The following is a 12,478-nucleotide window of genomic DNA, read 5'->3' as shown; positions in this document are numbered from 1 at the left end:
AATAATAGAATAGTCAAATCATCGTTATTTTCACCGATAAATTACCACATGATTGTTTTCGCGAATACGTGCAAGTGATTTACGGTGAATTCACTATTTCATCGCATATTTATTTTCTTTGCTTGTAATCTCATTTTTCAGCTAAGCAAAAACGCTCAACGATCTGATATCGAGATAAATATAAATACGACATTTGTCTCTAAAGAAGCCAAAAAACTCTACTTGAAACGAATATCATGAACGATCGATCTCTCAAGCGTTTCAATTTATTCTTCGACAAGCCGCGAAACTCGATGAAAAATGTTCTACTCTTTGCAGATCACATTTTCTTCTTTTTGTTTTCATCGATTCAATGAAATGTCTTGCGTCACGATTTCATGAGACGGTAATTCACTTTGCTCGCAATTACGTTCAGCACAATCATGTAAATGTATTCATGAGAGACTACGTTCTATCGTACCATATTAGAGTCTGTATTTTCATTAACCAGAAATTACACAGTCAAGGCAATCGGTTCACATTCGATTCACTGTGTTTGACAGGGAAATTATTCGAACCTCTGCCACCTAACGATTTTCGAATTGAATTCTTCGTTAGAGAATTCTTTCCCGAGAAATTTCGTGCGACATAATCGTTGACCATTCGAAAGGCGATCGGAACCGTCACGCTCCATCGAACAACGTTTCGTTTTGTTAGTATAAACTATAGGATAGCGAATAAATCGTTTAATTAGTCGGCAAAGTTTAGCCGAGATTGCCAATGGCGATCAACAAACAATTTCTTTCCATATCGAGAAATAGCAAGCGTAATAGTGGTCAAGACGGTTTGCACTTTCCCCAGCATTGCGTAACACGGCTACAGTTCCTGACGTAATGTAGGCCTGATTAAATAACAGGAAATTATGCATCTTTTTTCTCTCGAAAATTGCTGCCATGATTCTACGAATTGCCGACACCTTTGAACATACGGAGCAAGCCTCGTTGCATTGTATTTATCCGATGAGACTATAAAATGCCAGTCTAACGTATGTTTATATTATACATTTATACATAAATTAGGAATATTGTAATGTTATAGTGTAATGCTCGTCGCATCGATTTTCCTTTCGACTTAAGGCATTTAAGGCTTTAGTTTCAAATTTTTACACTCGGGATCGGTTGATATAAATTGCTCTAAATGTCACGAAATTTCGCATTCACTTGCAAGTACTGAGAAATCGCGAGGCCAGAGACCGACGATCGTACGATGAAAATGTTGTCGTTAACGTTAGGAAAACTTCAATAATAGAAGAAAAATAATAACAATAATAAAAATTTAACAATAGGGAACGTTCTTTGGTACCGCGAGTCAGATCGCAAGCTTTCAGTTTGTGTTATTTAAGGAATTTACGCTGTTGAAATGCCGCCCACGAAATTCGCGATATTTTTAGAATATATCGGTAGGGAAAAGTATAGAGTAACGATTGTTCCTTCTTCTTTACTCGTATTTTCGCATACACATTTTCTTAAAGACCCACTGACTGAGAAAATATTCCAGCAATTTCTGATAGAAACCGTTCTATACTATAGAAATTACACGTTACAGAATATTCTACAAATTTTCATGAAATAAGAAACCTTTTTGGTTCCTCTTGGTTGGTTTCTTTCTCTCTTTGTTGCAACCGTCGTTTACAAATTTTAGCCTGTTTATGTGGTTCGAGGGATTGTCGAATATGCTTAGGACTCAGCGATTTAGATTTAGGACTAACCTTTTAGATTTAGGACTGAGATTAAAGATTTATTTCAAATTTCAGCCCAGAGGAGAATGTATTCGGTGTGTTCTTTGCAAAAAAAAAAAAAAAATGGGCTCGTGCTAAACGCATAAGAAACAAAAATAAAAAAGAATCTGCTACGTTGTGATTCTGACAAGTCGTACGATGATATTTTATTTCGTCCCTCTCGAAGGCTAATTAATTAATTAGGTTTAATATTATCGATGACTCATGTACCTAATTATTAGACCATCATTAGTTTATTAGATTACTATTTGTAGAATGTAGAAAGTTGATTAATAGTTCGTCGTTGGATGACACAATTTTTCGCGATAAAAGTTGTCGAAGGTAAAACTTTGTCGATTCGAATCTTCAAAGATAAAGATTATTCGTAAAATGGCGTTTCATTTTATTGAAAGATGTATCTTTTATCTACCCCAAGATGCCAGAAATAAATGACTTATTATGAGAAACCTATCGGGATGTATCAAATATAAAGCTTAAGATTCTGTAACATAACAAGTTTAACATTAAATTAGTCAATAGCGAAAAGAACAGCTGCGGCGTTTTCCAGTTGTTTCTTATGTTTTCTCAAAGTAGCAGCCTTTAGCCCCGATCTTCCACGCTAATTACCATAATTACTCAAGTGTACCGATGTTAAAGGCTATAAGAGTAATCGCATAAAAACAAAAACGATCTGTCATTTTCCCGTGTCGACTCAGCTATCCCGAAAAGTGAAAGCGATTTACCGTTCTTCGATCCGTCGGCCATCAGATGCGAGAATTCGTCGGTTTCCATCATCGACCGAGAATCGAGTTGATAAAAATACCTACCGACTGGAAAAAGGGAGACGATAATCAGACAGCATTATTTTACATAACTGTCATTACTAGCAGGAACCGGGCCATTTGGCCAAAAGTAGATGAAATACGATTCTGTCCGATCCATTAAGTTATCGAAATATCAGTTTGATAACTTTCTACATTTTTTACTCGACTAGTGTCATTACTCTTCGATCGTTTTCACCAGAGACTGTCTTAAGTTTCCCATTCATCTGTTCTTTAATAATCGATTCTTTCGATAACGAGATTTTACTAATAAAATCGGTAATTACCGATATCGTCTATCGTAAGTCGATATTACCTAGAGAAATTTTCTGTTTATTCGCTAAATAAGTTAAGTAGACGCGTAAATGAGTATCCTACGATGTACATAATCAGTGTGACGTAACAGATATGTGGAAAAGTGTATCCGTTAATGTCACGGTTCGATGCAAAGTGGACAAGGCAGTTGCAGTTTATTCGGTATGCGTAGTTCGTTCAACGCAGACACATCTTCTTCTTATCGATGGCAGGTTAATCCAAGATGGAGGGGAAGGTCTTTGCAAGGTCTCGTGTCGAGTTAGTGTCAGCCACCTTCGCGGGCTTCTTCGAGTAAAAGCGAAAGTGTGGATCGGTGCGCGTGCACTCGTCGATCGCCGTTGTCGCGTTTCGTGTGTACAACGAGGTCGAATTTTATCTATTTCTCTTTTCTATTTCCTAGACGCCTTGCGTAAGATCGAATCAGGTGCTCGATTTTCCACAAATTTGTTCCTATTAATCGACGTTAGATGAGAAGTAGAAGCGCTATCGTTTGCTAACTTGCAAACAGTGCTTGCAAATAATAGAAACAGAAAATAATAATACAGAGAAAATAAAAACAGAGAATAATAGGAAAATAGAAAAACAGAATTCCCGTGCAGTGAAATTTCACCTATAGCAGCCTTTATGAGATAGAATTCGACCCACCTGTATTCGTTTTCGTGGCGTCAAATATCTCGTTTCTGATTCCTTGTAAATAGGCAACGTTTCGTACAGTTGAATTTTATCGGATTCAGAGTGATCACGCGATCCATGTGCGTACGTAGGCTGCTGTTAGACGCACTAGAATTGAATAAACACGATAATGATACCCTCAGAGACTGAAAACAGCATGCGTGGAATTTGTTTACTGTAATCGCGAGAAGCAAATACGATTCTCAGTCGTGAGAAATGTAAATGTGCCAAAATGTACGTAACACGTAAAAATGGTAATTTAGACGTATTCGTGAAGAATAAGAATTTGTAGAAAAGTCCTGAATCCGTTCGTCGGATACCATTTGGAAATTGGAAAGATTAATTACAAAACGCTACGAACCACGTGTAACGATGGAACGATTTTCAATGTTAAGGGACTAGCGAGCCAGAGTTCGAAGGCCGAAGACGACGCGACAAGTCAAAAGTCTATTGAGTAAGCAGATCGGTGAATTTAACCCTGAAATAACCGTTCTGGGAAAGAAGGACGGGCCAGACTTGAGAAACCGCTACGGGACATTATCGAAGCGGGTCGCTAAATGCGGCCAAAGGTATGGTATAGATGTGAAAGCGGTCAGTCCGGCTGCTGTGTTACGTAAACGCCAGGAAGAGCGTTCAAACGTTGATACATCGATGATCGTGCATCAGCCACTGAAAGACAGGGGTTTTCCCTTTGTACGAGCCTCTACGTTTCGTAGCCTTGTGCTACTTTTCGGTGGCCTAACTGCAATTCCGTCGATAGAACTCGGTGATTTTCAATTAACCGCTCGCGTGTCTTGTCTCGATGAATCCAAACGATCATCGTATCGAGGAGAAACAAATAGCTAGATTGCACCGTTTGCTTGACGAAGCTCGTATCGTTACATATCGTTGGATCGCTGGAAGAGTGATACGTATGTCTGAGAAGCTGAAAATTTCGAGATATTTATAAAAATGGACTGGAAGTTTGAATTATTTTTTATAAGGCAGGTGTCGTTTCATTTATCATTATCGTGATATTTAGCAGGAAGAATGTCGTAACTTAAAAATCCTCGCAATCCTTTCTTTAACGCTAAAACTATTAAATTGGTCAGAACGACTAGTTTATAACTGTTAATAGTAATTTTATTCGTCCACAACAATACATCGTATCGTTGATGAATCGAACGATGTTTGATAAATAATGTTCGATAAGTTACATAAACGGTATTTCGTTAGAAATTCTTGAAACTTAAATGAAATAAAGTATCGCGATATCATATATATGTACATACATATAACGCACGTGTGTGTGGAATAAAACGAATAAGAAAATATTTCAGTGGCAAATTCTACTTTAAACTTTCTGTTTATGCGAATCGATTTCGCCAAAAATTTACTTCTTTTTAGTTCCCTGCTACGTTCCTAGCGAACCAACGTACATTCGCTCTTCGCAATGATAGACGAGGTATAGAAATATCAAACGTTTGTTAACTTTGAACGAAAAGATTTAAGAATTATTGGAAAAATATCACGTAGATTTTGAGAATCGATTATTAGAGAAAGTGACTACGTTAGGATTCGTCGGATAATGTCAGGCATCAGCTGGAACTTTCGTAGGAAGTGTAATAAACAACATGTTTATCAGATTTCAATACGATTAAATATAATCGTGACAGGTCCAGTATATTATAGTATATTTTGACGATAAATTGTTTTTATCAAATTCCACAAAACTTATATAACGGTGGCAAGTTGTGTTAAAAAAGTGCGAGCGTGATATCATTCGCGATAAAATCCATAGAATTCTATAATATAAAGAACGTCGTCGTTTTTCAATCTTTCTCCTTACTATAATTTATTTCGAGAATCTTCTCGCGACAACTTTGTGGCGATTAAAATTCTACAAACGAACGTGACGTTGAACATTTTACTGAATCAATATCATAAAGAAGAATTTGCATTAAAAAGGAAGACGAGCGAAGGAAAGATGTTTGAGTGTGAAGAAGCAAGAAGATTTCGTATTTTAATTGCGCTATCGATAAATGCATTCAACGAGCGTTCGTTCGTTTTGAAACGAACGTCGAAGCGTGGCACGCGTCGCGCGTGTTTATCGCGTTAACAATTATTGCGATAATATTTTACGAGATGCGCGAATGACAATCGTTTCGTCGAGTTATCAGTTCTAGACGAACTTACTAATTTTTCTTTTCTTTATTCCTCGATAGAGACATTTTATTCCTCGTTTTCCTTCTCGATTTTCTAATAAACAGTTTTATCGTTATACCATTTATCGTTGCTACATTTGCCATTCTAAAAAAAAAAAATAATTACACTCTATGACTTCAATGACGCTTCTTTGTTAACGTCCTTTGTTTTTTTTTTACTATTTAATAACGCCTACTTTACGTATTTATCGTTAAATATGTTGTTGGTGTTGTTCTCGTTTTATTTTCAATAAAAAGGAGGGTGAAAAAATTGTCGCAGCTATTATAATTGATCGCGTAAAAAATGAAATTATACTTATGTAATGCGCCGATGCCGAGTCATCGGGCAACGTATATTGTCTCTTTAATAATTATTAGTCGATGCTCGTTTTCATGCAAACGAGACGCCCGTGTCTCGTTGAATTATGCTAATTTCCCTTGTCTTTCGTCACGTAACACAAATGGTAAGCGTGGTGCCATCTCTCGAGGTGTCTTCAGACTTCCTTTCTTTCTGATTCTCGCAACAAGAATCGGTACGTAAGGGAACAGCAAAACGTAATTTGCATTTAACAGTTTTTTAAATAAATGAATCATCCGATTTAAAATGATTACGCACTTTGAAATTTAATGACGCAATATACCGCGTAAGTGATTCATTTATTTCTACCATCATTAACGAATCCAATTCTTTCTCAATAATAACTGAGTCAGCTTGTTGATCTACATATAACCCTTTTCTTTTACTTTTTTAGCGCGAGCACTTGAATCTGATAATTTTCAATGTGAAAGACGTTTCGTACTAATGCAGACTATATCTAGTTCAAAATATATTACACAACGACCTGCCGCTAATTGCGATTCATCGTACAAGCGTAACTCGTCAATTTACTTTTACTTAACGATGCTACTGTTGCTCGTTAGAACGATAATTCTATTTGATAATTAATCAAATAGCAAAGTCGAGCAGCTCACGGTAAAAACGATGTTCGTCGAACTTTTGAATCGAACTCATTATCTTTATCATCGAATAAAAATGAAATGCCTCTAATCAAAACGAATCTTATCAAGATTTTCACAATTTCACAATTGAACCAAGCATAGTTCTTGTAATTACGCTTACAGCGATCGTATGACGCGATGAATATCTTATTACGAGACAAAACTACCAGTATCAGAGACAAAAAAGACAAACGCGTATAAAGATTATCTTCGTTACGAGCCTCTCGTTTCTTCCAGGAAAATATGTTGAAAGAATGGATTTCGTGGAAAATAATTCCGTTGAAGAGTTCACGATGGAAGATTCTCTACGAAGGAGAGATCGGTGTCAGGTCGATCTGACACAGCGTCGTATCGAGGATGCGTCGGTCGCGATCGTTCGTGTGTTTTGCCTACATTTTACCCTTTCACTGTGTAACGATAAAACGAACGAACCACGAGCGGACAAGTCTATTCACCGATACTTGCAGCTACTCGTCAGCCACTTTCACGCGCGATTGCGAACTCCGTCGCGAAGCGAAGTGGTCTCGTACCAGCGCGCAGTGGCTCTTGCAAAATTTGCCTCGCGCCTGCTGCGTCGTTCGTTGGCCGACTTTTCCGAATCGTTCCATCGCTTTTCTTTCTCGTTGAATATTTCTGGAAAACGGTATCCTCTTTCTCTCTTTCTTTGTCTTTTCGTTACACTTTTCTACATCGTTCCGTCGATTTATGAGGAAAAATTTCCAATCGATTCGGAAGATTAAAAGTACATAAGAGTACACGACCAAGTTTTCGAACACACGTCGAAGAAATAGATCGTACTTTGTCTTCCATTTTCTTTAGAATTCTTTCAATTACCATGAGAATTAGAATTAGAGTTAGAATACAACGAATAGATGGATGATCTTTTCGGGAAAAAGCATACATCGAAAGAAAGAGATTGTGGTTTTTGGGTTATTACTTTTTATATTTTCTTGGGGAATTTTTATTAGATTCAGAAATACCTGTCGTTTTTGGTCCCTGGCTGCTTTAGCTTGTACCTGCTCGGTATTCTTCGTATAATATAAGTTTGCGTAAATATAACTATCTGTAAGCTAATGATTCACAAAGAAAAACCTGATTCGTCCGTATTAGGATCAACAGAAAACTGGAATGTAAGTTACCATAAAATAGCTATATGTATTCAGTCGAATTGGTGGATTTCATGCAACGCTCACGTTCTTGCAACAGATTACAAAACCGTGATCATGGCTTTATCGTAGAAACACGTGTGCTTTTTATGATGTCTAAATTACGATACTAACGAGCATTACCTTCTATTATTCTTGAAGATATCTCGTTATACTTTTAATGCTGTGCTATTGTATGGAAATACTAAACATTTACTTTGCAATTCATCCCAGTTAATTGATTTAACACGACTTTCTTTAAATTCACTTTAATTAATACCTACATTTCCAGCTTTTTATTCCTGACTATACTCTTCGTGTTAAGATAACTTCAGCTTTGAATCTTGACATAACGATAAGTTCAGCCCACTGCTGTTTAATTTCTATCTCTTAGTATATTATTTAGTATTATTCGTTTATACAAAACACGTAATGTAATATCGCACAAAACGGATACGAAAAATAGCGGGGTAATTGTAATCTGCGTTTCTTTTGAATTTGAATTTATATCGTGTTGTACACTCCAGTGAACTTTCACCTATGTCAGTTTTTAAGGATTAAGAATGCCAGTATGTTACTCTGTACATTGTTCGTCGTAGCAATATCAAATATAATTTGCATAATTGTTACGGTGACCAATATAATCGCAGGAGAGTCGACTACAGAGTGAAGCCGTGGCTGGTTTCTCCGATAGACGAAAGCGAAGTAAAAGTGGAAGCAAGTACAAACAAATTTCAAGCGTGCTACTCACGGGGTCAGTCCGTCGCTCCAGCTGAACATCTTCTTGATCTTTTCTCTCGCTTTTGGGTCGCTTTTATCCTCCATCTTGATCAGCGTTCTTTTTGTGACTTCCGTACAAATTGGTTGAAGACCTTGTAAAAGGTATCTCTTGCTAAGATTTTTCAATGACGACGCATCCTCTTTGTCACACGCTTTAACGGCACACTGAAAACAATTGAATAGGTTTGATTAATACGGGAGAATGATATTAATATGGACTTTGTACTTGGAGATTTCCTTTTTTAGAGAATAGGTTTAACCTTTGTTTTTTCAATTCTCGTCAAAAATAAGAATGATAATAATATAAAAATAGATTGACGTCACAGTACGTGCTTTGCAAGCATACACCAACGCCTTTTCAAATATTTCCGTGTAATTTGCAATGCAAAGCTGTTAATAGGGTAGTAATGTATACTTAGTTTTGACCATAAGAATGATTTATCCAAATCCTTAAGAATCCTTTTCATGAACTACGAATACACAATTTAAATGCAAATGAACGCGCAATATTTCTTGAATTAAGAACCATGCACAATTATGCGCCAATGTGTACAATTTTATTATCGAACGGTGAGGACGATTTACTAAGCATTTTTAAAACATTTTCATAAACTTCTAATTACAATTTAAACGAAAATATATTCGACGACGTTTGATATTTCGTGAGATCAAAATCAAGAGTATACATATCGCGATTATCGAATGACGATTATGACTCGCCAATAATCTTTACAACATTTTCACACTCATCGAGTTGATAATTTCAACGTAAATGAATCTTTCGCGAGATTTATCTCCACCGTCAGGATGGTTACCACATTTACGACATCTTTTTCAAGAATAAGTTCCAACCGGATGGAAAGATTTTTCCCCAGCGAGAGAAACCTAAACGCCGGTTCTTTTAGCCAAGGTGTACCGATCTCTAAATTGTGTTTAGAAACCAATACTATTTCTCCACGCTTTCGCAGACCCAGAAAAGCGATCCGTTTCTTCGAAGGATGCATAGGCCTCGTGGAACGAGCCGCGTGCCCATTCGTGACAATGGCGGAAAGTGAAACTGTTTTACAGCGACTACGTATCCTGCGAGCAACGTCGTGTGCCTTAGATCATTACGAAGAAAGCGTGCTGTATAATAATTTGTCAATGGGATAGAAAATATGACGATCTAAGAATAGTATATGCATTTTCCTTGGCGCGCTACTGTCACGGAATCTTCTCTTCGTCGCTCCTCAACGAATAACTTGTAACTTCGTTCCAACAATGACATTGCTGTTTGAATTATTAATCAAACTAAATATTGTTTCTCCTCGTGAACGAGTAATCGGCCAGGCCATTAATTATGAGATTGATGTCAAGGTTAAGAAAAAAAGGAGATGATCTCTTATGCAAGGATCGGCAAATGTCGACCTCCGAGGTTACTGGAATGGAAAAATCGGCATTCGAATGAAAGATAGCAAAAGAGAATTGCAAGATCTTTGATTGGGTCGAAAATATTCCAAAAATTCATCGAGCCAAAAATTCATCATTCCAATTCTTTCGAGGTAGGAATTTCGTTATGCTGTTGGACGATCGAGATCGTTATCACTCAATCGTGAAACCCCAGACGGATCTTCGATCTAAAAACGACGGAAATTATGAATCAAGACCTCAGCCTGATATTTTTTCAACATGCGATTCATTTAATTGGTACCGTACGGAGATTTGAACATTAATTCTGTTGTTATTTATCGATATGCAAGTAGCTGTACCGAGATTGTGTATAATTATTCATGGAAATTCATGAAGATTTAATAAATACCGGATAGGTACAGCAATTCCATTGACATCTTCTTCGAAATTAAAGCAGAAGGATTGTCTTCGAGTTCTATTTCTTCTCGTGCAACTGGATTGTCTAACTGTTCAGATGATCGTCCTATTGTGTCCACGAGCGGCGTTCGCGTCGTTGACCGCGCAAGAAAGTGGAGCTCCGTCGATCTAAGCGGAAGTGCCACCAAAATGATCGCTGGATGCGGTCGATGTTAATTTCATTTGGTATTCAACGTGTTGCATCCACCTACTCCATTAATTAGTTTCATTTCATCGTTCACTCGATGCAGTCACGATTTTATTCTCAAAACTATGCAAAGTAAGAAGATCGTATTCTACCATTTTTCGTATTTTATTATTTGTAATTTACGTTTTAAAATCTTTAACACGTAATCCTAACGAGAAACCAATAACGATTGTAGAACGTAGCAGGATTAATAGCAGTATTATAATATAAAATAGCAGATTAATGGCAGAGCGATTAAAAGACAATCTACAGACAAAAAATGGGAGATAAGAAGTTGGAAGATAATTTAAGGAAACAAAAAGTATCTGTCCATTGAAATGGCTCATAAAATAACCAGATTATTTGCACTTGTTGCGATTTGAATACAAATCTTCTGTTTAATGTTCTAAGTTTGCTAATTCGTTGCAATAATTCATTGTTAGAATAATGGTAAATTGCGATGACGCGAATACTGTGGATAATTAAGGAGGTTTTTATCCGATGGAACGGAGACATGTAAATAGGGGAACGAATTCTCGAAACGATTCGACTTCCTGTATAATAAATTCGTCTGAATCTTTTTTATATCGCGAACGCAGCTGCGGAACCCGGTCTTCTCGGGACGACGATGCGTGTTCGCAATATAAAGAGAGTAATTGGCTATCGAGTCAGGTTAACAACTTCTGTTTTCAGGACAAAGAGTAGCTATATGAACGATGGGAGTTGAAATAAAACTGCGTAAGGTTAACAAGTTCGTTTTAATAAAATATGATATTTAATAAAATATAACGTTAATAATTTAATAAAATATAATGTTTGCTGCGGTTTACGAGTTATACTTAAGTATCTAGATTACGAAAATCTAGAAAAGATGTCGCTCCAGTTACGCGTGGACCATGTGATGCGGCGTTTTTCTACAGTTTACGTGTTCGTGTTATGTGAAAGTGTTGCGCGTGCGTCATTCGACGAGTTCTAATTGCTATTCCGTACCGTTCGGCAAATTCCCTTCCGTTACTTCTTACGTCTTATGTAAAACTGGTAAAAGTTGAGATTTCGTCAAAGTCGAAACCATGATCCGTTCTCTCTGTTGATCTGTGCGATCATTGACCAGTTATTCGCAAAGAAAAAAATAGTACCGTTAGAGACCGTGAACGGTTCCGAGGGATTTGCTATCGCCTCTCTTGGTTTGTCCAGCGCTACGTGGATAAACGATACGAATGACTAAAATACTCGATAGAAATGCACCTCTCGTGCTACACACGTAACTTGGGTTATTCAAGTCTTATTTGGGTTGCTCGTATCGTATGTAAAAAAATCGAAAGTACACATCGAGCTACTCTCATCGAGATTAAACCCTTGTCTTATGATCTTTCTTAGCAGCTAAAGTAATCGTTAATATCCCGCTATTTTTGTACTTTATTAAGTCCAAAATACGAGATATCATATGAAATTGTTATTTGATAATGTTTAATTAAGGGATCGAAAAATCTTTCTCTAGCTAAGATAGTAGTTCGAATTAAAAATGACATTTACGAATATAACCTACTTTCGCTGAATCAAAGCCATAATGCGTGTCACGAATGCCAGGCAATATTATAAGAGGCTTTCGCATCTTTTAAAAATATTTTTCTAGGTTATCCAAAAAATTCAGCTGACCACGTGATCATGTGGCAGGTGATTTTCACACTTTTGAGATATACTGTATATGTACTAGCTGAAAAATATAATAATAATAATAAATAAAAAGGTCAATTCGAATAGACACCTGGTTTGTA

At 36.8% G+C, this 12,478-nt stretch overlaps 1 protein-coding gene across 2 annotated transcripts in view; it reads right to left on the bottom strand.

Annotated features, from left to right (window-relative positions):
• Positions 1-12,478, bottom strand: part of LOC100743330 (ABC transporter G family member 20) — a 51,074-nt gene that overhangs the window by 37,370 nt on the left and 1,226 nt on the right. The window contains exons 1-2 of one of the 2 annotated variants that reach the window (XM_033320000.1): positions 12,250-12,330; positions 8,643-8,836 (exon numbers count right to left, since the gene is read on the bottom strand). In XM_033320000.1, the coding sequence (XP_033175891.1) occupies positions 8,643-8,836; positions 12,250-12,315 (260 nt within the window). In that variant the 5' untranslated portion in view covers positions 12,316-12,330. Of the gene's footprint in view, positions 1-8,642; positions 8,837-12,249; positions 12,331-12,478 lie in introns of those variants that run through there. The other variant, XM_012384406.3, reaches the window with a different exon arrangement.

The sequence above is a fragment of the Bombus impatiens genome, unplaced genomic scaffold (assembly GCF_000188095.3).
Source record: "Bombus impatiens unplaced genomic scaffold, BIMP_2.2 scf_0020, whole genome shotgun sequence".
NCBI classification, from domain to species: Eukaryota; Metazoa; Arthropoda; class Insecta; order Hymenoptera; family Apidae; genus Bombus; species Bombus impatiens.
Note: the sequence above shows the minus strand (reverse complement) of the source record. Positions and strands in the feature narration are given on the sequence as shown.